Below are 27,198 nucleotides of genomic sequence, written 5' to 3' on the forward strand. Positions count from 1 at the left end.
TCGTGGTACCTCGTCGGAGTGACTCAGTCAATTCTGAGAAGTTAAGCTTGGCAGACCTTGACAGGGACAATAAGGATTAGTCAACCGTAATCATGACTCAGTTATTTTGCTTACTGTCCATGAGAATGGTGTTGTTATATCAAAGGGCCTGAGCGATGGCTAGGAATCACGTTTTGTTGTTGTGGCTTTTTTTGAAGCTGGTTTTTCTTATTCACTCGAGGTGAGAATTTTCATTCCTATTTCCTTTCAGGTGCCAGTGTTTTTACACGTGATTTGTGATTCCATGCATGACCCCTTACTTCCGCTGAGAAAGCGAAATCTCTGAATACTCGTAGATCCATGCAACATGGCTTTGTTGTAATATTTATTTACCTCTCTCTCTGTTTGTGCTTTGATTTTGTACATTCAGTCCCATGAGGAAAGAAGCACGGCTTATAATATAAAGCGCGAAAGTGCTGGCAGAATTGTTTCGTTTTCGATTTGGATTTGAATCAGATGGAATTTGATATACAACTTTAAGAAAATTCGATTTGTTTTGTTAAACTATAGACGTAAACTTCTCCTTGCTTGTGGATCTAAATAAATTGTCGATCTATTGCAGTGATTTCTAGCGAATACGATACATTTACGAGAAATAAAATGGTAAACAATTATCTTATTCATCGCTCCTCATTTGTTGTTTACGTCTGCAGAATATTCAAAGTATTTTATTTAGAAACCAGTCTCTGCTTGTTTAGTTATTGCACTTTTTCAGAAATATATAGTAGTTTACACGAAAGGAGACGTGTTTCCAACAGATTTGTTACAAATTTATCATAAATTTCAGTTTTAAATAGAGTTCGGAAAAATTTGTTCTGCTCTACCTCCCAACTCAAATACGTGTCCTGAAGAAGGAAGAAAATGTGTCACATATCATGGATCAAAACTATATAACTTCTAAGGAGGAACAAAATCATTAACTTCCTATGGAAACAAAGACTTGAACTTTTGCCTTGCATGTGATCAGGTCATGCACCTTAAAACTGCTGCAAATTTGTGTACCAGCCTGCCTCAAGAAAATATTTTTGAAGTCAAAGCAGCTAAATGCATTCAAAAACGAAGTGAAAAATACATTTGGAAAATTTTAATTGGTGGTGTATAATATGAAAAAGGTGTTTTCCTGAATATTACAATTTCTGTTACTTCAAACCTATTATCTGCTACTCCTTGACTATGACCAGAGATCAGTATTGGACTATGCTCTAATGTTTATGCTTTGACTACTGAAGGCTCCATATCAATGATCTTCCTGTTGCATTAAAATGAGGAGGGCTCTAATCTCACAGTGTTTGCATTTAAAATTCTTGAATTTTTAGCATTTTTGATGTATAGATTTTTTAATTTACATTTGGGATTTCTAACATTTTACAATGAAGTTGCTAAGTGACACGTACCCTTGTATAATTTGTTCTATTTTGAGTGGAGGGATAACAATACTTCTACCTCCATAGGGAAAAAGTAAGATTTGTTTCCCTGGAAACCTTCAGTATTCTACAGGGCAAAGCCTAGAGGAACAGTCAGGGTGTCTGGGAAACAAAACTTGCCATTTCCCTTCAGGCTAGTTGTTCAATGTCTACTGTCAGAATTTTTGGTGTAAAGGGAAATAAAAGACAATTGTTGAGGTAATGGGGTTTTCCCATTGTCGTACTGACCTTGAGTGTGGAATCAGTGTTATCTTTTGTCACAAACTTAATGATCTAGATTAATTTCACTGGCCAGTAAAGCAAGCACAAAGAACTGAATAGATTTTGTTTCAAATACCTATTTTTAATTAATTGCTCATTGGAATTTATTTCTTTACAGTGAACAGTTTGAAGATCCTTTACAGCAGCATATTTTAAGTAATGAGGATGGTAACCATGAATTGAGTGCATTGGTAAGGAATGATCAATTTCAGTATCTGAGCAAATGTGCTTATATACACCCCTTGCTTAATCCAACAGTGGTCAACTGATAATAAGATAGGTTAATTTTGTGTTAAGAGCAGTTATCCAGATACTAACATTTATCCAAGACTCTTTTTTACATTATATTTCCATTTTTTTGATATTTTTGTTATTTTATATCGTTGTTGTTGTTTTTTTTTTAACAGGAATTTCAAAAAATCTTATTTGAATATGATAAGGATGGAGATGGAGAACTGTCAGGACAGGAAATGTCAAAATACATTGAGGATACTTTGGTGGGTATTTTTGGAACAAACTACTGTCTAAATTTATAGGGCAATTAATATTCATGTTTTTGCGACAGCAATAAGTAGGCATCTATTTTGTATTGCTTTTGACCTTTGATATATTCATTAAGTGTGAATGGTAGTTTAGTTTATACCTGATTGGTAATAGTAGGAATATTTATAGATATGCCATTTTGTAACCTCGGTTTATTAGATTTTATTTGGAAAATATTGTACACTATATAAGCATTAAATTATCATATAAGCATTTAATTATTATTAATATCTGTTTTCATTTAAGCCTTTGATACTCAGGAGTGACTAATGGATAATTTCTCCATGAATATATTTATAAACTCTATATATTTATACTCCATGTACATTTTCAAGCAGAAGAGTGATGAGAAGTACCAAAAATGTCAACTATAGGATTTTGTTAGATTTAGTCCTAAATTCTCATTGCTAACTTTAAAAGAAATATATGGTAGACAGTGTGAAGAATTGGTATTTAGATCTTGGGAGTGAAAGAGTTAACACCAAATTGCACTCATAATCATGTTGTTTCCTATACTTACATAACAAAAGGTGTAAAGCCCCATAAGAATCAAAGTTGATCGAAACATTTTATCACTTTCTTTAATTGTAATCATCAGGCAACCTTAAAACCAGAAACTGGTGAAAGAGATTCCAAAGAAAAGCTACAGAAAGGTTCAGTTGGTAATAGGGGTTCAAAGCAGAAATCTTCAAAAACAGCACAGACATGGAGTGTGAAACAGATTGTTGGGGGTCTGGTAGTAGTCTTTTTTGTGACTGCAGTCTGTGTTGCATTACTACAAAGGAGGGACCAAACACCTAGCCAGACAGGTGTGAATTATGGACAAAATTATTGTTTTCCATATTTATCTACATCATTAAATTATCATTAAATTTTGTCTTAAGGATGTCAGTTTTCTTCTAAGACTCTGTATCAATTAAAAATGATTTTTACCTGGAGTAACAGTACACTATGTGGTGAAAAAATGTTTCTGTTATAGATAGATTGTTTAATGTTCTTAAATGTTACTGAACCAATAATACATATGTATTTTTTGCTATTTGATGAGCAAAGGAAAAGACAGCTAGTGCTGAACTGGGCTATTGTGCAAAGTCTTGTAATTAGTTATGATAATATCATAAAATATTGTGTATTATAATTTCTTTTTGGGTTATATTATAATTCAACTAGCATCTTAACTTTTTACTTTTTAAGGTTGCAACTTATTTAAGTTACAATTATGTTTAAAAAATTCTTGTCAGTAAGGACTTGAAGTTTTTCTTTCTCAATTTGTTAGCAGTTGAGGTTGCTGATGTTCGAGCTGCGCGTTTGCGGAAGCTAGCTGGTGAACAATCTGACACCAAAACAGAAAACTCACCTCCAGCTTGTGTGAAAGAAACTTCTGCTTTAAACAGACAACCTTCAATAGATTCAAACAAGAAGGGCCTTCGAAAAAGAGTTGAAAATAGTGAGATAACTGCTACAAACACTGGAGAGGGGAGAGTTCCTGGAACTAACAAACCGAGAGATGGGTTAAGACTTCTAAGCTCAAATGCTGTGAGTTCAGAGCCCTCCTCTCCTAATACAGGGAGGTCACTTTCATCCATTGAAGTGGAGCCTTCTGTAGTCAGAGCGTCAACATCAGAGCTTAGTCCAGTATCCATCACTGGTTGTAGTCAAGGAACTACGGCTGACAGGTTTCAAGTAAAAGATATAACAGAAGTCAAGAAAGAAATTTCAACATCATTGTCAAAGAGGCCGACAGGTACATATCATCAGCTACATATGTTACAAATTTCCAGTAGGAGTTAGTAGAGTTTTGACTTCTTATGACGGCTGGTTGAAAATATGACTGTGATAATTATTTACAGTTTTTTTTCACAATGCCATGTTATTCATTAAAAATGCTGTTATTACCTCTAAATTATTTTGTGAATAATCTTAAACATTTAATATAATGGATATTATTTAAGACTGATACTATATTTGATAAAAGATTTAAATGTGCTCATCTTAACATTATAAAAATTGTTTGTTTTAGCACCCAAGCAAGAAAAGATACAGGTTAGACCAATTCTATTTGAACAGACATCGTATTGATAGCTTGTATTATTATGCTGAATTCCATGATTTGCATCATTCTGTAATAGCTTAAGGGGTGAGCCAATCATTGAACCAGGCATTTTTTGTGTAACAAATTACTTGGCCAGTTATATGTCAAAGAAACATGTCAAGCACCCTCGAGAATCCATTTAGTACCCCTAAAGGACCCCTTAGGTACATGTTAATCAAAGTCATGAGCCCCTCAACTACACTCTGATAATATTATACAATGTACAAAGGGGTAATTTATGCAATAGTAACAAAATAGAATTTTGAAAAATTTCCAGTGTCTGCAGACTGTTCCTGGAAAATTTTACTATTAAGGAAATTTCTGTCACATTTTTGTGAAATGGGAATTTGCTGTACCCAAACTTTCAAGGAATAATGTGCCATGGACATGGAAAGGACACAAACTTTTGAAGAAATATTCTCCCTTTAGGGTGAAAGAGATCATGAGAGTGGGCATAAGTTTATCCAGGTGGCTGTAGTGAGATATCTTATGTACAAGAGAATAATATTTGAATAAAGTATGGGTGAATATTAGAATTGGGATTTTGACAGCATGATGAAGAATGAGGGAAAACAAAATTTGAGAGCTGGCACATGTACTTGTAATAGTATCTGTTCATACTATCATTTTGTTGTTGCTAGGACCTGCCATATCAAGATGTTGCAAAGAAAGTGTTGATGCAAGTTCTGGAGTGTTCTTTTGTAAGTGGATTAGCCAGCATGCAGAAGAGTGTTATTAACCCTTTAACTCCCAGAAGTGATTAACATGTAACCTCTCCCTAGTATATCCATACACTATCCAACACACTGGTGATGAGAATATTCAAACTTGTCTGTTAGAAGTTTTTATCTTTATCTAACACCAAATTCTTATTACTAATAACTGGAAAATGTGTAGCAGCGGGAGTGGAGAATTAACAATCAGATCTTGGGAGTTAAAGGATTTAAAAAAAGAATTTTGGAATTGATTTTTATGTATTATAGTGTATTTTTGTAAAATTAAGATAAATTTTGTTTAGAGGGACTCGTGACTAAGATCATAGATGTACATACTTATTGCCTGTGGAAAAGAATATTATTAGTCATGGGTATTTGGGACTCTGTCTGTTTGATGTCAAAAGAAAAGAGAGAAATAAAATGTTAAACCCTGAAGAAGTGGTATTTTCTTCCTTTAGCAGAAAGATTCAGTTGTCTATATGACACTAAAATGTATGATAGTGTGTAAAATGAATGTGACTTCCTTTTTGTCACTTTATTTTAACAACAGGTTCTGAACCCAATTTAGTTACATTTCTCTGGGTAGTTAAATGTCTCCTTTATTTATCTTTACAGGAAAATCAAAGTTCCAAAAAGGATCCACATATTCCACAAGTCAAGGTATAGAGAGATTGCAGTTTTTTTATTGCCAGTTGAAAATGATGTAATTATAGCCTATTGGTGTTGGTGGAATTGGTGATTGTTGGAATGATTTGGTAATACATAACTCCACTTATAACCACATGCAGACTGCAACTCAAAAGCTAACCAGCATTAAATGGGGTAAGTTACAAAGAAACTGTGGTGCTGTGTTGGTGGGAGAGTATAACAGGGTTATTTAGTATTATTAACTAAGTTGATAGTGTAAATTGGCCACTGTAAAGAGTTTCAAAGCTGATGCGTTAATTGTTAGCCCTTTGTCAGAGCAAACATTTGCAAAACATTCTTTTATGGTCATAACTAGAGATTGAAAATCATAAGACTGGTTGCCTTTCCATTCTAAACATATTTTTCATTCTTCAGACTGACACAGACAGAGGTTTGGCAGTTTTGCAAGTTGAAGCATCTGAACTGCCTGTCAGCTGTGATGACTCAGGCAAGGTAAACAACAATGAAATGCTAGAAATCTGGTAGAATTAACTTGTAATTCTCAATAAAAGTTACTGGACCAGCTAACTGTGGTTTTTGAAATTGTGTGAAAATATTATTTTACTGGTTTTACGCTTTAACTCCCATGAGTGACCAAGACAGAATTTCTCCTTACAATGTCAATACAATATCAAGCAGACAAGTGATGAGAATTAAGAAAAATATCAGTCAGGGATTTTAAGTTGATCCAATACTAAATTCTGCAAACTAACATCACAAGAACTGTATGGTTGACAGCAAGGAGAATTACTAATAAGATCTGGGAGGTTAAAGGGTTAAAAGAAGTGGTACTTGTCTTCTTACCTGTATGTGTATTATTTTTTGTTTTTATAGAAAATAGAAAAACTTCTCGCTAAAAGGATTTATCGGGAAATGGTAAGTTTGTGTTTCTACTTGTAAATACCAATGTACTTTACATTTGTAGAGATCTACATTTATTTTTCAATGTAAACAAGATTAGGTAAACCTGTGATTTACAACAGAAATCTTGTTATTTATGCACCAGTTTCTTGCCTTTCTTGTTGTGTTTAAGAGTTAAGAAATGAGTTGAAATGAAAAGACAGAAATGGGAGATGAAGACATTATGATGACACCCTGAGAAAGTAGTGGGAGGGGGGAGGGGGGAGGGGGGAGGGGGGAGGGGGGAGGGGTATCAGTAGAGGATAAATGAACACTTGATTCAAAATGTGCTCATTTAATTTTCTTTGTAGGACCCAATGAAGTTTGCCATTCAGTGCTTTGATCGCTGCTCTCAGCTGCCTGCAAAGAACTTCAAATTGATTCAAGATGGAGAAAGGATTTGGAAGGAAGTGGCTTCAGCTGTTATGGAGCCCTGTGTAAATACTGTTTTGAAGCATCTTGTCCATGGTGAGTTGTAACATACACTCAAACTTTTTGCCCCTCAGTTCACTGTATCCAAGATGATGGATTTGATGTTGGTAAAATCTGAGCCATGGTTTCACTGCTTATGGGTGACTTACCATCTTATATATGTCTCATGTTAGTTACAAACAGTTCTTTTAAATTGCAGCTGCTGCAAGTCCTACAGCGGTTGAAGATGACTTGTGGGCAGATTTTGTCCAATCAGGCCAATCAGAGGTACATTCTATAAATATGTACTGTACTTAATATTGTAAAAGATAATTATGTTTCTTCTTGGATGAATTGGTTTGGATGTTTACACCCATCTTTCCTTCAGAGCCATGATATTTTCACCTAATGCAGGCTTGTGGAGTACAAGAGCAGTGTGATGGTGTAAAATATAATTTTCTTTTACCAGGGTCCATCCCAGTATTTCCTGTCGAGTCTTGGAGGCTGGTCAAGCGATGGAGTGACAGTTTCTGTAGAACTTCTCAACAGACTGCTGGAAAAAGGCAAAGAGGACCCAGAAGTGAAAGAGACATTTGTTGAAATGGTATTATAGACAAATAGTGTTTTAGGCAAAGTATAATGCAATTTCAGGAGGGGATTTCCTTGTCAAGTTGATAGAATTAGCTGACGTTATATACCCTAGCTCTATCTGAAAAACCTGCAAACTAGGAAAGCACATGTAGGTGGACTGGGCAGCAGACTTACCCTCCCTTTAATGTGATGTACAAAAGTATACTTAAAATTTCCATGGTAAGTACCTCCCTAACTCTGTAGAAATTCCCCCTCCTGCTTTTGGTTTGCATTCTCAAGGTTTGGTCGTCTTGAAATTTTATGCCTTGTCATGCTCCAGGCCTGAATAGTCTTGGAATTTGAGTGTTGGCCATGAAAAGTCATGGAACATGACTGCTGGTTAATTTTTCTAAGAAGAAAAGAGTAAGAAATACAGGCTATTTTGAAACATAAATTCTTAAATGAAGGTCATAGAAAACTTAAAAAGGGTCTTTGGAAAGGTCTTGGAAAGTAATGGAACTTTATAACTTGGAAATGATACAAATTCTGATTCATGCTTGTAATGAGTTTTAGGTTCCCCTCTCTCTGGCTTCTCATTCAGCTTTAATTTCGTCTGTAACTGTGGTTCTCCCATGAATGACCGAGAGAGAATTTCTCCTTACAATATCAATACATTATGAAGCAGAGAGGTGATGAGAACAAAGACAAATTTCAATTAAAGGATTATTAGTTGATCCAATATCAAATTCTCCGAACTAACATCATAAGAATTGTATGGCAGACAGTAAGGAGAATTACTAACAAGATCTTGGTGTGAGACGGTTACATGTTTATCGTCATTACATTTCAGTCAATATACATTTCGCTGTGTATCAGTTAAAATATTGATGTTCGTACGTTTTATCCGTAGATAGCAGTCGGAGGGAAGCAAGTCGAAAGAGTGAAAAGGTATGTTGGACAATTATTGCTTTGATTGGCATAAAAAACCCGAAAATTTAGGTACAAGAAAAAGCCAGACATGTTACAGGGACGTTTCAGTAAATACTGTCAGCATCTGAATTATGAAAAATCTTATCAAACTTCTTTTTATTTCACCATATAGGATAAATGAGATCACACTGGAGTGCAAATGTATTTTCAGAGGATTGGAAACCCTCCTTTCTTTGGTAAGGCATAAATATTCAAACACGCACCTAGTTGGAGCAGTTACCAAGTGAGCGTTGAGAGTAATCCCTGATTGCTGTTGTTTTGCTTAGGTAATTTAGTGTTAACAACTGGGTTGAAAACGTAAATTAGCCACCGTAAAGTTTTTTTACTCTTTACGGTGGCTAATTTACTTTTTCAACCCAGTTGTTAACACTAAATTATCTGCTATACTCTCCCACCGACGCAGCACCACAGTTTCTTTAGAAACTTACCCCTTTATTCAGTTGTTTTGCTTAACTTCACTCTGTCATAGGTCCAGGAAATTCGCGCCACCTTCTCAACCAATCAGATCCAAAACTAAAACCAATCCAGATTTGGAGGCTCGCGTTTTCCCGCTTTTCATGTAATATACCAGTTTTTGCTTTGACTTCTAGTTGGCTGATGATGATGCCAACCTTCACTCCGATTGGCTAATGATGATGTCAACCTTCACTCTGATTGACTGTAGTGATCATTTTGGTTTTTGGAAACTGACTGTTCTAGAACGTTGACTAATTCGATTTCTTTTGCATTCTGTTGTTTTGGCTTTTAGCCTGTTATGGGTGACTTCCTGGCTGAAGCTCTTGAAAGAGAGCTGGACACTGGAATAAATGAGCTGGTAACAGTTTTGTTGATTAAAAAAACATGAAGATTGTTTACATTCCCTTGTTTGTGTACTTGATATGAAATATTCAATGAATGTCTCTTTTCGCCAAGGGTGTCTTCTTCCAACACAAATCGCTGTTCTCGTCCTTCTTGGCAACCTCTACAATGGATATTAAAATAGACAAGAAGTCGCGTTCCTCCATTTGTTTTGTCGAGCTGCCTCACTTCCCGCAGGCCTTCCGTAGCGACGTTGATCAACTTCAAGTACGTAACGTGAAGTTTCCTTAAGCTGTGATATGGATCGCCATGTGAAATTTTCTCTTTTTATTAAATATGTCCTCAAAGTTAACACTATTTTCTTTTGTAATTTTCTTGAAGTGCACTTTGTTTTATATGCTTTATTTTCATCAAATTCTTCATACAACATCTCACTGGCAGGAGAGAGTTTGACTCACGTAATATTTTTTCGGCTCAGATAACACCATGTGATGGTTTGCAACCCCATCAGAGATGATTTTATTTTTATGCATTTCATATTGTGGGTGAGAAAAAAGATGAATGAGGGCAGACTGCAGTGTTCACAGAATTAGCTATTTCTTTTTTCCCCCTTTGTGAAATCGTTCATTACATAACAATAGTTTACCTTTCACTTGTAGTCTCAAATCATGGATGGCATTCATTCTTGCCAGAATGTTGTTTACAAGGCTCTTGTGAAGCTGCTGAAAACTGATAATCGAGACAGGTATTTTCATTTACCTTTTGACCCCTAGAGTGAGTAGCATCTAATTTCTCCTGACATAGTTTCCCCTGCATCACACATTCAAGTCATACGAATAAAGGAAATGATCACCAAATAACGAAGATCTTAATGGTTGAAAAAATGATCTGTGTCAGTACCTTAGGAAGCGAATGGAAAGCAGTATGGAAAATATGCATACTGATACTCTGTTATGGCGCTTTCCACTCGCAATTTTTGGCCTTACAGAAAATAATTGGCGTAAGTGGAAATCTAAGTCTTACTCCTCGTGCGTAACCGGGTGCGATTTGTATTCTATAGCATGTTGTCAACGCCTTAAGTGTTGGGGCGTTGTTTGCACTATCGTCTGCATTATACGGATGACACAGTCGCCAAACGGTCAGTGCACTGGACTTCGGGTCAAGAGGTCTGCGTTCGAGACCTGGCCGGGTCAATGTTTTGTGTTCTTGGGCACGACACTTTCCTCTCACAGTGCCTCTCTCTCCAGCCGGGAGTATAAATGGCTTCTGGAGAAATTTTAGGGAAGCCCGATGAAATGCTTGGGGGTAACCTTGCGATGGACTGGCATCCCATACAGGAGGGAGTAGTAATACTCTTAGTCTCTACATGGAAACCGAGATAAGCACCGCGGGCTGGGTGGGCCAATAGGCTCCAGTATGGACTTTGTTTTTCCGTGCAATATATGCAACTTAAAACTCAGTCCCGCGCATTTTGATGGTTGTTGGTATGTAAGAACTCAATGTCTCGTCTCCCAGGACAGGCCATGAGAACAGAAAAAAGCGCAAAGTGTAACTTACAACTGTAAAAATCATCATGTTTCAGTGTGTTTTGGAACGGTTAGGATAGGATTTGCCATCTTTAGATTTAAATGACTTCGGCACCCCTATCCATTCTCGTGAGTATCAGAGGAAAAGTAAATTAAACTTTAATGATATATGTATTTGTCTTTCAGCGCAATAGCATGGCTGGCCGGGGTTGTCTCACTCAATGATCTGAGACTGTCAGCAAACTTGCCTAGAGATAACTTGATGAAGGCAACAGTGGCCAACGATGGTAAGATAGAGTGAAAACAAATTTGTATTAGCCGAAATGCTATCAACAACGCTTGTTATCAAATAATTTCTCATAAACTCTCGACAATTCCCATCATAAAGTATTTCTCCATTCGCGGTAGAAAATTTTGTCCTAACGAGTTTTTAATCCACGAGTCTCCATGGTGACAAAAGGATTTGTGAGGGAAAGAATTCTCGATTATTTTAATAGTTTTACAAGAGCCTTTACGGTAACGAAACATCTGTAATAAGTTATGGTAACTTTCAGAACTCGTGTTTCTCTTGGTGGTAGGTTTTATGGTGAATCTTTGCTCAGTGGCTCTTCAGATGTGTGATTCGTTCCTCCTGACCAAAGGGAAAGATAAATACAAACAAATTGAAGCACTTTACTGCACCTCCAAAGCTTGCCGTTTAAGATTCACGAACGAGCGAACGCTGGCCGGTGGACACATTGGTAAGTAACAGTTTCGGCAGACCGTTAGTTCGGGAGACTTGCGCCTCAGATTGATATCGTTAGAGTAAATGTTTGACACTTTTTTGGAAATTACTTCGAGTTGCGAATCTGAATTAGGGACAGTTTTTTCTTTCCTCGCGCTAATCTTTGTAGTGTCGACGACCTTTTGACTGATTGTCATGCAACAAAAACCAGAGCAAGAACGTCGACCAGTCATGACAGACAAAGGGGTGAACGTCACAAGGCGCCAATGAGAACTCATAGAAAGTAAACTTTAGGCTTGGCAAAACGCGATCAGCCCAGTCGCCAATGGTTAACATGATGCATCTGAAAGGCCGAGAGAGTTGCGGGGGGTTTCGCATGCTTTCTCGACCAACCGTCAATTTCTAAACCAATCTTGATACAGAGATGGTAGGAACAATCAAGGAAAGTTTCAAAAAAAACGTCGGAATCGCTCATTGTTCAGCAGGTTCTAATCTAAATCTAATCTTTTGTTTGACTTACTAATTTCATCAACTGTCATCTTGTAATGTGCTCATGTAACTGTCTTTAAGTATTTTCTAATTAATACAGGTTGCATATGTTGTTGTTTTTTTTCCATGCAGGAACAGAGAATGAGGACAGAACGGATCTCCGTAGTGTGCTTTTGCCCTCAGGAGACCTTAAGGGTACTTATTTTCCTTCTCTTTATGTGCATGCATATTTTATCGTTGCTAAATGATCAGTGATTTTATTTTTTCGTTTCTTTTTTTTTTTTTTTAGTTTCGTTTATTAATCTGCTCCAAACAATGTCGCATTTCCTAAAATGGCGAGTCTTAGTAAAACTGTTCCACCACGCGTTCTATTTTCTCTTTGTCTGTCTTTATAACCTTGTCTCCCATCCCACTGTAAAAAATGATCAATCAGTTTTCGCGAGCCAGTTTTCCCTCAAGTGATTGACGAACAGCTCTTCACGTGACTCCGATGCAGGCTCTCGCTTAAGTTCTCAAGACGACAGTCACTGTTATGGGCAACAGTCCTTCATAGGACTTAGCCTACGTATAGCCTCGCTTCCGTTTCACCTTTTTTTTTTGGGGGGGGGGGGGGAAATTGTACGGCTACAAGTAGGCTACGTTGGACTATGTTCGTCGAATTGTCTGTTCGTCGATCTTTTGTTCCCGAGGTCAAACCAGTTACTGTATTACTGTTCCTCTTGTTTGACACTCGACGTTGCATGTCATGTTATCTTTGTAGGTCAGTTCAAACTGATAACAGAGATGTTTCACATCACGCACCGCGCGCTTCATATCGGACTCACCACTACCATTCAACACTACAACAGAATCATGAGGTTAGACATACTCAGTACTCATTCGTATATTAAAAAAAAAAGTCAGTCTTTTGCAATCCTGTTTTTGAAAAGCAGCTGAACCCTTTGTGAAGTTGCTAAGGCGATAGCTCCTTTCTCGATGATGAACAAGCAGATGGGCTTCCTTTGGGTTAACCCTGTAACTTCTAGAAGTGATCAACATGAGACTTCTCCCAATCATATCCTTATTATCCAGCAAACAGGAAATGAGAATATTTAAACTTATCAAGTAGTAGTTGTTATCTTGATCTTACACCAACTTCTCATAACTAATTTACAAGGCAATGTTTAGCAGCTAGAGGGGAGAATTAACAATCAGATCTCGGGAGTTAGAGAGTTAAAATCTCAATTTGCTCAAATTTTAGTGTAGCTACGTTACACAAATATCTCCATGATGAAAACGTACGCTAGCGTTTGAAAAGAGCCCAAGGAAAAAGAAACAGAAACAAAAAGTAAAGATCAACAACAACCAAAAAAAATACGATAATTGAAACTTGGCAAAAGAGATCGGTTATTTTTCCCATTATTGTGTTTGGCTCTCTCGATGGCCAGTTACGCCAAGTTTTAGCGCCTAAGTTCGCGAGTACCGACTTTTCTCCCTCAGTGCATCACAGACTACCCATTCAGACATTCTCTTAATCTCGGTAATGAATTCCTCCGTTCCAAAATCGGTACGTTTCTTTATTCCTAAAATTCCAGACAGTACACGATGTTATCTGAAATGAAGGAGGGCAGCTCTTTTGAAGCGGAAACGAAAAAAATGCTTGTGGTGAGTGTATATCATGTAAACAAATATATCTGACCAGTTCAGGCAAAGATCTTTCAAGAGCAAACAACAATTTCTTGATCTCCTTGTTGAATTGGGGTTTAAAATGGTCTTGCGCTAGCGCAGGACCCCAAGTAGTTCTTTTATTCCTGACCTTCTATTAGAAGAAAGCTTTCGCCATGATACGAGAGAATTCAGACTTAATCAATCAAAATGCTCTTCGATGTAAGCTGCTTTCACGTTTAAGCGATTTTTCATGTCAATCCACTTGTTATGTCCTGTTTACAGTTATTCGTACTTCAATGGAATACTTGTCTGGAGGACGACCACTTCATGAGGCTGTGTTCAGAGTTTTATATCACAAGCGCCGCCTGGCTTCTTCATCTTCTTGACAGCTGTGCTTCTGAGTATCAGGTAAAAAGTTCATACGGTATTTAGAAGAGGGATGAGGGGTTTTACATGTAGGAGACGGTGTGTTCTCAGGAAGGAAAGAGAAACAAAAAGGAAACGTGTCGAATTTATATAACAAGACCACCAGCACTCCATAGCCCATTTTTAGAGTTTCAAGACCACAACTGGCCTCCATTGCATTGAACTGGGCTAGCCTGCATAAATATCGCTTATAAATAAATACATAAATGAATAAATAAATAAATAACTTTGACCAGACCATATGGTCCGGAAAACAGAATTTGACTTCATCCAACAATTGTTTACTCGTATTTTCAAGATAAGTGGTTTGTATTAATGTAGTATTAAATTAATATTTGGTGTTTTATTGTGGAATTGGAGGAGAGAGAACTTGGTAAAGGCGTTGTATTACCAACTAATCTTATGGATTTTGTTGCTTTAGGGTTTGTCTGAAAACGAAATCAGAGTCAGGCAGCGAGAGATACTTGTGAATATTCCCGAGTTCTACGTCAAAGACATGTGCTCTTGGTTTAGCTTTGTCGCCGCACATAAACCTGGCGCTCTTAGGGGGTTGGACGTGAGTATTTAATTGGTTTTAATTCACCATACTTTGATTCAGTAGTCAACTAGCAGGGAACACATTTAAGCCTTCAATTTTTAGACGCGCTTACTGGAGAAGAGCTGTCCATCCGAGACTGCGCGAGAAGAATTGCCATGCGATAGCGAAGAGATTACCGTGTGTGAGAGAGGAAATAGGCTCATTTTAGAGAAGGGATGAGCAAGCTCGATCAAAGTGGAAAGCGCGAATTCGCGTGCAAGAACGTACTGGAAGGTACTTGGACGCTTGACTGAGTAGAGGCGTGCACTTCGAAAAGAGACACGATTGCGTACTGAAGAGGAGATACGCGTGCGTTACGAAAAGAGAGACGAGTGCATACTTAAGGGGAGATACGCGGGCAAGAGGACGTGTGTAAGAGGTGCTAGAGACGATGCCCGTTAAGAGAACAAATGTGCTTTTTCATTAAAGAAGAGTTACGTTCGTGCAAGAACACGTGTGAAAGGAGTGACGACAATACATGATCGCAGTTTAATATTTTGTTTATAATATCATGCGATTCAAAGTGAGTGCATATTGCTCGCCATACCACTCATGTCACAATATTTCTTCTTGACAATTTTTCTGAAAGCCTGCCTCAAGGACTACGTTTTGCAACTTTTACTTTGTCTTATTTATGATTAAATTGTTTGTGTTTTAGATCTGCATTTTCGTTGACTGCTGTTGTGCTCTTATGGAACGGAGAGACATCATGCCCGGACCAGTGGCAGCCACGAGAACTGTGACAGCTTTGTTGTCATTTGCTGAAATATGCCAGAGATCTAAAGGGTATTTTGTAGTTATGTTCAATTATTGTGCAGAGGAGAATGTTTTTAAGAAACAAGAGCAATTTAACACAACAAATGACGGAGAGAGTATTAAACAAACAGGTTCACATACAAGAAAGGAAGAAAGAAACAAGCAAAAAAAAAAAAGGGAAAACAAAAAACAGAGATAGAAGCGATTGCAAAGTTCAGACATTCAACCAGGGCTCAATATGAACTCTAAGTATGACTGCATTTGTTGTTAAAAATGTCTGAAAGGTAAATTGAGGGGGCAATTTTTCTTTTTTCGTTTTCGTGTTACTTAATTTGAATCTCTTTGAGATTAGTGTTTGCGAAGAATTAATTAGCAGGATAAAAGAAAGGGAAAGCAAAGTTATATAATTCTATCTCTACTATAAATCGGGATTTTCAATTTTTTCTTTTAATCATTAATGACAAGACTTTGTGTCGTAATTTATAGAATAAATAAAGTTCTCATCATGAATCTCCCGACTCCCAATTATTTTGATTTGATTCTAATTCTGGTTTGTCTTTAAGTTTAACTGGTATGTTGAGGAAGATTTTCTGTTTGACAAAGGTGAAAATGCCTGTTGAAAGCTACAATCGTCATTTTTCTTTACCAATTGAGTAATCAAGAAAATTTTCTGTGCCTTTCAGGAAGAACAAACTGTTGGAGACAACTACGTGGGGAAGGTAAGGAAGGGTTTAGGAATGATTTATCAGGTTTTGTCGGTGATCTCTGATGACCTTACTCGCCTATATATTTTCTGATTTGCAGCGGTATCGAAGGTGACATGGTGGCCTGCGTTGCTATGTGCCCAGCGGTGAGAGAAAAACTCGGTCCAGCTCTTATTCATACTTACTCTTCGGTTGACATCGTGGAGGGCCTGGACGTGGACAAAGAAGAGTTTGACAAATTTTCTGCCAGGTATAATCAGCTTTTTTGCTGTCCTGAGATTTTAAACGCAACAGCACATCCAATATTGTAGCTGCATTTACGAGAATGCTGAGGAAGCGATCTTGTCCCGTTAGAAGAGGACGCAACATACTCAACCTATGCAGGATGTTTAAGGATTTTAGACATTTTTAGTTGTCGCGGACCTGGAAATTTTTTTCGTTTTGAATGGAAGTATCATTAAACCTTTTACTCTCAGATCTCACCAGCAATTCTCCTTACTGTCTGTTTTAGGTTTGAAATTGTCAAGTTATTAGAAAAGCTATGGAAGAGACCCGACTGTTTACCTTCGATTTTACAAGAATGTGGAACGGAAAGTTTTCAGGTAAGACAATCATCGGCCATGAGCGTCCTTCGTCAGGTAAAAGTTTGTTCTTTTTTCTATACTATGGTAAACCAGACAAGGCTAGATCATATTGTTATTGTATATTTCTGTCAATACGCAAATTGTAGTCAAGTTTCATGACTATTTTTTGTTTCATCAGTCATTCTTAGGTGCTGTGTTTGACACTCTTCTTTACGTTTTGAAAGATGGCTTGCTCCGCCTAACAAATGTTAGGAAACTTCAGTGTGCCAAGCAGTGTGGTAGGTAGCTTTTCAAGAGAGGTTAACGAACGGCAGACCGATCAAATTATCCCTCGGTGAGCTAACAAACGGAAAACAAACTGCGACAGACTCACACACACACACGCAGTCAGACACACAGACTGATAGACTTAAAGCCCACTGGGATAGAAAGACGGACAGACAGATGGACAGACCGACTAAAGCCGACAGGGGTAAACAGATAGACTGACTGACTGACTGGTAGACAGAAAATGCTGAAGTGTAGAATAAGCCACAAACCCATGTCAGCATTTTTGTCACTATTGATTGACAGCAAACGTCACTAATATTCTAATCGATGATTAAGCGTGGTCGACGTAAGCCAATGCCCCAGTCATCTTTTAACTGATTTTAATTTTAGACGATCACCAATGCGGCATTGTTAATCAATACACCTTCAACTTATCTAAAAATGAAATAAAAATAATGAAAAAAAAAAAACCAAATCGTTTATCTTTCTCTTTCTCTCTAGCTTTTTTTCTTAGAGTAGCATCCTTCCTTAAAAATGCAATGCGGAAATCTAAGTCGATATCCAACCTTAAAAAAAGTTTTGTTTTTTGCACAGATGAAAAGTGGAAGGAGTTAAGTGTAGATCAGCGACAGGAGAAGGAACATTTTTTGAAAAGCGAAGAGCACGTTTCGAAATCCTGTATGCAAATGGTATGCTGTTGTGTGAATTAAAATGTTGAATTCGTCGGAGTTATAATAAATAACATCAAAGCTGCATCTTTCAGGCGAATGCAACCTTAGCTTTTCTGGAGAAGATCACAGAAGAAGAGAAAGTGGCTCGCTGCTTCTCCCGTTCTCCATTATCACTCAGGGCTGCAGCAGCGGTATGTGTTCCCAGCTTATCACCTCGTGTTTTTCACTTTATCTTGTTCCCACCAATAGCGTAGCTTCATTTTTTCTTTATGTAAACCATGCACAACCCACAATTCCTCTAACGGATGGCTAACGCTGGAAACGTCATGTTTAGAAACTCTTAACGGTGGCCAACTCATATTTTCAACTCAGTTGATAAAACCAGATGATCTTGTATTAACCCTTCCCCCCTCCCCCCTCCCCATCAACGCAGCATCGCAGTTTTCTTTAGAATCTTACCTCCTTGATATTTATGGCCTAGTTTCAGAGGTTGGCCTCATGGTTAGTGCGCTCGACTCCGGATCGGGTGGTCCGGGTTCGAGCCCTGGCCGGGGTCATTGTGTTGTGTTCTTAGGCAAGACACTTTGCTCTTACAGTGCTTCTCTTCACCCAGGTGTACAAATGGGTACCAGCAAATGTGCTGGGGGTAACCCTGCGATGGACTAGCATCCCATCCAGGGGGGAGTAGTAATACTCCTAGCCGCTTCATGCTAAGAAAACCGGAGTTAAGCACCGGCCCCATGGGCCACCTGGGCCCTTATAAAGGCTTACCTTACTTCAGAGGTTAGGTGTGAGGGGCAGGTCATTGAAAATTTTGAAGACAATGTTGGAGATTAGTTCATCATATCATGGAAAAGAACCTGCCGGTTTATTACCCTCAACCTTTTGAATCCCGTTTCGATAAATCGATGAGTTTAAGTTCAGCCGCCGGTGTTCTCTTTTTGACTCTCAGATAATTGGATTTTTGGACTCATTGTGCGGCCGCAAGTGTATGGATTTGAAAGTCGAAAACATGGATAGGTAAGTTGTTGATTAAACTTAAAAGTGTATGTTTTGTATTTAGGAATTCAGACAAGTGTTTCACTTTTATCTAGAGCCTCTACTAGAATAACTTTTTGGTGACGAAATCATCAAGGGACGATTTCTTTAAAAGCGAAACGATCAATCTGGCTCGAAATTATCTTTTGTTCATTTTTGTGTGATAGAGTCAGATGGTGGCCTTAACCTCTTGAGATCTGATTCGTATTTCTCTCTTCTGGCTGTTATACATTTTCTAGTAGATATGTTAGGAGTATTTGTCAGTTCTCATTAACTCTTTGCTGGCTTTTTTTTAAGGTTTAAGATACTTCTAGCTCTTGGCTTCGCGAAATTTCCGCTTTATCTCCAAAATGAGCAATTTTAGATTACCTTCCCCCAACTTTTTTGATAGGAAGAAATATCCTTAGATTTTATTTCATAATTATATATTACTAAATATTATTGTATATTACCTAGGATGTATTTTTGTTGTTACATGCAGGTACTCGTTCGACCCTCGTGACTTACTGGTTAAGATTTTGACGGTGTTAGTGCGCATGTCAAATGCTAGTGAGGAGAGGGAATTTGTGAAATGCCTTGCTGCTAACCCAGACTACAGCGGGCTCAGCGTCGAGCGAGCTTTACGTGTTGTTCAGCGCGAGAATCTCGCTCCAGACTTCGTGGTCGAAGACTTGAGACGAATTGTACAAGAGGTTAGTGTTATTGCATTTGTGCTTTTTTACAAAAAGGAATCAGGTAGTTTTTAGGAAGAGTATTTCATATAATAAATGATTAGAAACCACGATTCCAGTTGACCGTGTAGTCTGATCGTCTTGGTGAGAGCAGGCCTGGAAAGGATAGTTGTCGACAGTTGTGATTGATGTCACGAGAACCTGAGTGAAAGCCATCATGAAAGTCAAGTGATCACGTGACTCTGATAATGACTTCCGCTCAGGTTGCGAGACATCTGCAACTACTACCGACAGCAGACCTTCCCAGAGTCTTCGTGGTGGAAGAATCGATTTTAAGTCAAAATTTAAAGAATATAGAAGCAGATTCTGGCATCCTAACCAGTCGATTTTCTTACATTAGCAGGTAATTTTATTTAAAAAACTCTCATCCGAATGGTCGCAGTACACGAGCAAAAGTGTTACGTACTTATTTTAAGCAAGACGTCTGAAGCTGGTTGGACCGAGCGTTTCCTTTCGGAGAAGAAACTTGACTTTGTGATAATAACTCGTACCTTAAATTATAACATAACCCTTCCCTCCCCCCCCCCCCAAAAAAAAAACATAAACAAAAAAACCACAAAAACAAAAACAAAAATAAAAACTCAATATTTCATCCACTGACATGAATTAGGGACAACCGTTTAACAACCTAATAGCCATCACCTCTTAAAAGTACAAAATATTAGTTGCTCATTCACAGATTCTTATGCAGAGAAATTGAAAGTGGCCCGTTGAATTGATGTTTCACAGGTGAGCTCATTGTTGGCACGAGAAGATGAAAATTTCTCTGTGTGGGAGATCGAAACAAACACAGACGAGAATGGACTAGAAGAACCACCCGAGGGGGGTGGGAATGGATCTTGTGCACCGGATCCTTGTGACCCAAAACAGGCTGATCAAGCCTATATCGAAACACTTGAATCAATCAAGTTTGAAGCAGCCGAGCTGGTGGTAAGAGCAGTACACGACTGATACATTTGATGATAATTTTGGAGTATTTTATTCACTAAGCGTATAATATCTGAGTTATGTAGACCAGGAAAGAGGATATCAAGCCTAGAGACTGAATTGTCTGGATAGGTCGTATTCCTAATTAATAATACGTAAGACATTTTTAGATTATTCCCGTTTTCGGAAACCTCAAGAGAATCTAGAGATAAACTATCCTTTGTGGAAAACTTGTTGTGCGTCTCTTCGCCGTCCATGGAAACATTTAAGAAAAGGGAGTAGTGTAACATTATTATCTGGAAACTTAAGTCTGAAAATGTCTGTGCCTTTGTCAGGGATTCAGTCTAAGGTGTTGAAACTCTATTGGACCGGTCATGCGGATTTAAATGTTGTCCCTCGTGGTCTAGTGTTCTTTCAGTCAGGGTGTGCGCCAGCCTTCCCTCCGTTGTAAATTTTCCCAAAGTCTGTGTTAACTCAGTTTTAATTGAAGCAAATCACTTCAAAGATAACGATGACCAAAAGAACTACCTCAATGTGTCCAGCAGTTCTCCACTCACAGACCATGGGTCATTTTTGAACTTAAGTAAAACGCCCAGAGTAGGAGAAATATCGGTTGGGTGAATTTAGTTTAACGGGCCTCGTGTGCAACTATACCCAGAGCTTAATCGTATTCCTTTAGCACTGAGCTACTAGGATAATTGTTACTAACGGGTTCTTAGTGTATAGCAGGTATCCTCTCCTTTACCCCCCCTCCCCCCCCTCCCTCCTCTGCTGTGTTTTGGAGCACGTCACAATGAGCTTGCCAGCATTCAAACCCAGACCTCTTTTTTTTCTCTCTCTTTTTGTTGTTGTCGTAGATGATTTTATTGGGTAAACTATGATAAAAGGGTTTTCTTTTCTCGTTTCAGGATTGTCATGCCTTCCGGTCCTGTGCTAGTCAGCCCATGTGTCCCAGGTAGATTTTTGTTAACCTTTTCTTAATCATGTGCAAGACGTTTAGCTTACTTTGTTTTGACCGCTTGTTTTTGTCAGGTCTGGTAAAGTGCGGGCTCTTATGCGTGAAGCAACTCAACTGAAAAACAACTTGCCGATCCATCCAAATTCTTCTATACTTGTCAGGCAGGTTAGAACGATTCCGCTTTTTTTCATTACTTACTGTGATGATGTTAGTCCGGTAAAGTTTCTTCTCGCCGCCGTGTAAAACGTGAGGAGAAGCCTTGTTTTCTTGGGCAGGAATACATATTCAACTTAATTTAATAGGAAGTGAGCGGGCTAAAATTTTTTTTTGAGGAAACCGCTTAACTAGGTTCATATTGCTTCCCAGTTTGACACAAGATACCGCCTACCTCGGACACGTCCTACATTAACACCCTTTTAATAATTAACGACGAGGTCTTTGCAACCAGATTAACTCTTCCCCTGGGAAACTCCTCAAAAAGGCCTCTTCACTTTCAATATGGCGCCCCATTTAAAGGTGCCTTTGGCCCTTAAGCCCATCATGGATAACAAGTCTTTCCGGTGGGAATGAGCGCTTTTGGCGTAGGAAGAGCGCTTGTATCTTATTGCAGGGGCCTGGGTTTGATTCCCTAGACCTGGCTTCGCCTAGATTGAGGTTTTTTTTTCGTTCTGGTTCTCCTCCCTGGGGTTTTCTCTGGGCTAGCTGGTTTTCCTACTTAGACCAGAAGAAAAAAAAAAAAAAACCACTTGAATTTCCAACTCAACCTGGAAAAGAGTAGACGAAAAGCCTCCTCTGTGATGTACCACTCCTGCGATCCAATTTATTTTGATTTGATTTACAGTAAGTGTTCAGAAACCTGGAAACTAGCGAGTTAAGAATTGTAGATAATGGATAATACTTTTTTCTTTATTTCCCGCGCAGGATGAGAACCGTATGGATTTTGTCCGTGCTCTTATCACCGGCACGGTAGATACGCCTTACAGTCGAGGCTGCTTTGTGTTCGATATCTACTTTCCGTCTTCATATCCAGTTGACCCACCTTTGGTGAAAATCATCACAACTGGTAATGGTACAGTCAGGTGAGGTAGTAAGGTTTTTGATATCTATTGTTTGATTTTTGTAAATTATAGAGCGGTTTGTAAAGAATTGTACTCATTCTTCTAAGCTTGTAACTCTCCACTTCTGAATTATGATTCTTGTCTCTTTCTAGGTATTGTAAGTTATTGAATGCAAGTTTTTTTTTCACTGCAGGTTTAACCCGAATCTCTACGCAGATGGAAAGGTAATTTCAAGCTGTACTTTGCCAAGATTGTTCCATTTGATGCTTTTCACGCTGATTTCTTGATTTTTCGTGTTTCATTCTTCATTGTTGTTCACATCTTTAGGTTTGTTTAAGTTTGTTGGGAACTTGGCATGGTGGAGATGCAAGTGAGAAGTGGGATCCAAAGAAGTCTTCTCTTTACCAGGTTTGGTTTTCGTTGAGTTTGTATTTATTGTTGTTGTTGATGGTGAATCTACTCACAAAGTTCGTTAGTTCTGTCCCTGATCTGTTGAAAGCGCCTCTGTGGGGATGCAGTTTTAGGTTTTGATACATTACTGGGCTAAGTCATGTGTATTTGATTGTTGTTTCTCATGATCAGTTGGTTCCTTCAGTTGAACGCTTCAGTTCAATATACAATCATTCCATTTTACCTTAAGCACGGAACACAACACAAAGAACTGGTTTGGGCTCGAACCCAAACTTTTTGGTCTGGGATTCGTCGTATTAACCACCAAGGTAGTGCGGGAATGTACTGGAACATTTTTGTTCTAAACCGTTATCCTGAGGTTAAACTAATGCTTAAAGAAAAATTGACCTTGAGAATGGATTGTAGAGGAAAGTTTACCACTGCGCGTCAATATTTCTTGGCGTTCCATGACGAGGCGGGGAAACAAGTATTATGGTGATCAAGGGAAAGTTGGGATTGAAATTGTGACCCTCTGGTGAGCGCCTGAAATATATGTCACTACTATTTTCGATCTCGGGAATGAAAAGTGTTGTACAAAATTTGGTCCACGTTCTCAATCTTCTTTTTCGGACTCCGACCATTAGTAAATGAGGACTTTGTAAATATCAGGTAAATTGACGCTAGTTAGAGAGGTAACCATAACGCCTTCATCATTTATTAGCCAAGACCACTGGTTCCACTCCATCTTCGAAACCAGAGCTCTGTCTTAAAATTGAGTTTTTTACTTTTTTTCTGTTATCGTAGAGACAAAGTTATGCTTTGAACTGTATTTCTCTTTTTGATGCTTTGCCAGGTTTTGTTGTCAATTCAAGGCATGATGTTTACTCCTGATCCGTGTTTTAATGAACCTGGTTACGAAGGTATCAAAGGAACCGACGAGGGAGACGTAAGTGAAATTCTTAACGGTTCTCTGTTTGACCAATGGACGTGTTTTTTGTTGACGCTGAAATTGAAAAGCAAAGTCAGTAATGAAACCACACCTTTCAAGTTTGCTGCGTAAAATGTGCGTCAATCTTTTACTCCATGATTCCTTCCTTGCTGTTACTGTTCATCTACCCATTGGTACTGGTCCATGATGACGATGAATAGGAATAAGCTGATGTTGTCATTCCAATCTGAGAATATGTGGCTATAATTTACACGCTCTTTCCGATAAGGGATATGTATCCTGTAAAGGTTGTTTTGCATCGGCGAATTGCCTATCTGCGCAGTGTTACCTGGAGATTGCGATGGTGGCTGAAAAAAAAGGGTGGCACAGAGCAGATGACTTCCGCTTAGGTTGTCGAAACCACTCACCCAGACGATTATGCTACACTATCCCATGTTACCCCGGGTTCAAACCATTCATTGTATTATAATCGAGTCGCTTCGATTCCATTTATTATCTTGTGTTAACTGAGAGACGCTATAGCTAGGTATTTCACGCCCTGAACTCTAGACGAAGAGTTCTGCATGCCAGCCAAAGCTAGTTCACTGTGTTGGGAAAGTTTATTTACCCTTACTTTCTGTCTCCTCAACCCCGGCTTTAGTAAGGAGTGAGATATTAGGTAAGCAAATGAAATGATTGCGTGTCACCTGCGATTCACAGGTATCCCATCCAAGAGGTGTAGCAATACTGTGACCTTAGTGGGTCACTAACTTTTAAGACATAACTGTAACCTTGCGTGACTTTGATTTCACTTGTCTCTCTCTCCCTAGGCTCTGTGTAAAGAGTACAATGCAAAAATCAAACTTCACACAATACGTCATGCCATGGTTGGGCAGCTACGTGAACCAGCACCTGGTTAGTTAGATTATTATAACTTACCGCGCTCTTTTGGAAACACAGCTACTGTGTACTGACTTTGCTTGTTATTATTCTAAAGAATTTAAGACTCCACTTGGTTCTCATTGGTCATATGCAGAAGGAACAGTCAATAATTACAAAAATAAATGCGTGATGTTTTGATTTAGTTCGTAGCTACTTGTATTTTGACGATGAGGTGCAGTTTCACTAATGATTTGGCAATGACGCAAGTAATGTTTGTTATTTTGTACACGAACCCACCACACCATAACACCAGTATGCATATTCTACATATTGTTCTCTGTACATTTTCTAAGGTGCTGAAAAGGAGAATTAGTGTAATGATCAACAGCTTCTTTAGTTGGTGATCGTTTCCTTGATTCTTGTGACCTTAATGTTTGATATAGGGGTGATATTGTAAGGAGAAAGTAAAATCTAATCACTGTAGGGTCAAAGGTTTGATCGGTTACAAAACTGTTTTTTCCCTCCCTCTAGGGTTTGAAGAAGCCATTCGTACTCACTTCCGTCTTCAGAAAGAGGCTGTTTTGAGGCAGTGTGCTGATTGGCTCACGCAATGTGCTGATGCTGAGGAAGAGAGACGCATGCGCAAGGCCGTGGATACGTTAAAAAGCGAACTCGATAAGCTGTAGAGAAAAGGAGAGGGGAAGAAAAGTGAATCCAAATGCTGACCGTGTGAATCTCTCGGCTTCGCAAGATACATAAAACCACGTTTGGTTTAGTTCTTTTTCGGAAAGGAGAACGAACGCGTAACACCTCACAAGTTACCTACTTTTCCAGTGCAGCATATTTTAGCTTTAAATTGTGACTTCCATGCAATTTATTTATTGTGATGTCTGATGTCAAGCGCGGCTAAGGTCGGGTATCCATCTCATTCCCACAAAGAGAGAGAAAGGGTGGAATAATATCCCTTTTTGCTTAAATTATTTGAAATCAGGAACAAAAATCTGTACTGTCTTTCTGCTTTGTTTGCCTTTAGCTTTGACCGAGGTGTGACCACATTGTTGTGGCAAGTGATGAAAAATATTTCACTCTAAAAGCGTAGTTAAAATGGGATTGTATTTTAAGGGTAAAAGGTTATATTCATAGTAGAAATTGAATAATTAGCAATAAAATACTTTTAGCGGGAATGAATTGTTTTCTTGTGTCACTGTAAATCCTGAGAGGGACGTATAACAGTCGTTTTAAGTTTGTAAGGAGGAGACGTGAAAGGTATCGAGAGATTCTTCAGTGCATAACTGCAAACATTAATTGAAGCTTAAAGCAACCATGAGAAATGCCTCCACAGTGGTATCATGTTTGCAAAAATCGTTCTGCCTTGTTTTCCTTTAGCTTTGACCGAGGTGTGACCACATTGTTGTGGCAATTGATGAAAAATATTTTACTCTAAAAGCGCAGTTAAAATGAGATTGTATTTTAAGGGTAAAAGGTTATATTCATAAAAGAAATCGATTAATTAACAATAAAATAATTTTAGCGGGAATAAATTGTTTTCTTGTGTCACTGTAAATCCTGAGAGGGTCGTGTAACAGCCGTTTTAAGATTGTAAGGAGGAGACGTGAAAGGTAACGAGAGATTCTTCAGTGTAAAGCCGCAGACATTGACTGAAGCTTATAGCAACCATGAGAAATACCTCCACGGTGGTATTATGTTTGCAGAAATCATTGTGAAAAGGTCGCTCGTATTTTCGCTCGTATTTTCATTTGGTTTTGAGTGGGGTTGAATTTTTTCTGTTTTGTTTGATTTTAACTGTTACTTGTTCTGAAAATCGTTTGTTCTCCAAAAAACCCTCTCAGCCATGGCACAATTATCAAACCTAACAAAAATTTACTGCTCTCCTTTCAAGTGTTTTGTAAACTGTCTGCAAGCCAAGAAAATAAAATACCAACCTTGAGCAGTGTATTCTAAATCTTAATACTCGCCTAATCTTCCTAGTACTGTCATGCTTTGGAAACTTTCAAAAGAAGTCGGGTGATATCTCCAAAAACTGCCGAAATGCTACATACATATTTTTGGCTCAGAAGTATACCTTGACTCAATCCTAGTTCTTGACAAGAAGGTTGATCCCATAGAGACGCCTTTCCTTTACTGTACTCAAGCAGAAATTTCAGAGTTCAGTTCGCAGTTACGCATTTTGACTCCCCTACACTGAAATTTTCAAATATTATTTCGTTAGTCCGTTGATTTGACAGAAAACCGGTAATCTGCGGGTAAGAAAAATTCATAAGATTTTCACGAATGTGACTCTTGTCCATCTTAGGCGTAGACAACTCACGCTTCACGCACACTCATTAATTCACGAATCACGTTCCTCTTAGGGTTATTTTCACGCGTCACGTACTAATTTGTTTCCCTAATCATTCATCACACGCACCTTCTCAAATATCGTCGATTAAAACCAAGACCGTTTCCTGGTAGCCAATATTA

General features: G+C 38.3%; 1 protein-coding gene across 2 annotated transcripts; it reads left to right on the plus strand.

The window, feature by feature from the left end:
• Window positions 1–9: 9 nt before the first annotated feature.
• On the plus strand, window positions 10–25,905 carry LOC131781983 (ubiquitin conjugation factor E4 B). 2 transcript variants are annotated; one of them, XM_059098689.2, is made up of 43 exons: window positions 10–220; window positions 1,843–1,915; window positions 2,132–2,221; window positions 2,866–3,076; window positions 3,544–4,011; window positions 4,288–4,310; window positions 5,001–5,060; window positions 5,691–5,735; window positions 6,138–6,215; window positions 6,597–6,638; window positions 6,974–7,130; window positions 7,294–7,361; window positions 7,543–7,677; window positions 8,554–8,591; window positions 8,746–8,809; window positions 9,382–9,447; window positions 9,546–9,698; window positions 10,091–10,176; window positions 11,144–11,244; window positions 11,536–11,697; window positions 12,303–12,365; window positions 12,931–13,027; window positions 13,745–13,814; window positions 14,100–14,225; window positions 14,665–14,799; window positions 15,479–15,606; window positions 16,260–16,295; window positions 16,381–16,530; window positions 16,792–16,882; window positions 17,043–17,142; window positions 17,729–17,823; window positions 17,898–17,996; window positions 18,758–18,825; window positions 19,325–19,535; window positions 20,304–20,504; window positions 21,410–21,456; window positions 21,534–21,624; window positions 22,381–22,538; window positions 22,711–22,741; window positions 22,845–22,925; window positions 23,761–23,853; window positions 24,666–24,750; window positions 25,249–25,905. In XM_059098689.2, exons 1-43 carry the CDS (start codon window positions 156–158, stop codon window positions 25,401–25,403), a joined length of 4,596 nt encoding a protein of 1,531 aa, XP_058954672.2. In that variant the 5' UTR covers window positions 10–155; the 3' UTR covers window positions 25,404–25,905. The 2 variants fall into 2 exon arrangements, with proteins under 2 accessions (XP_058954672.2, XP_066019303.1); XM_066163206.1 differs by having other exon boundaries at window positions 3,547–4,011.
• Window positions 25,906–27,198: the final 1,293 nt, after the last annotated feature.

Source organism: Pocillopora verrucosa, chromosome 3 (assembly GCF_036669915.1).
Source record: "Pocillopora verrucosa isolate sample1 chromosome 3, ASM3666991v2, whole genome shotgun sequence".
Lineage (NCBI taxonomy): Eukaryota > Metazoa > Cnidaria > Anthozoa > Scleractinia > Pocilloporidae > Pocillopora > Pocillopora verrucosa.

Bases quoted from the DNA above. Each gene is read 5' to 3' on its own strand.
- LOC131781983 (XM_059098689.2), top strand. From the start codon at position 156: ATGGCTAGGAATCACGTTTTGTTGTTGTGGCTTTTTTTGAAGCTGGTT. The intron at 4,012-4,287 runs GTACATATCATC...TGTTTGTTTTAG, and splicing joins ATTGTCAAAGAGGCCGACAG to CACCCAAGCAAGAAAAGATA. The intron at 22,539-22,710 runs GTGAGGTAGTAA...TTTTCACTGCAG, and splicing joins ACTGGTAATGGTACAGTCAG to GTTTAACCCGAATCTCTACG.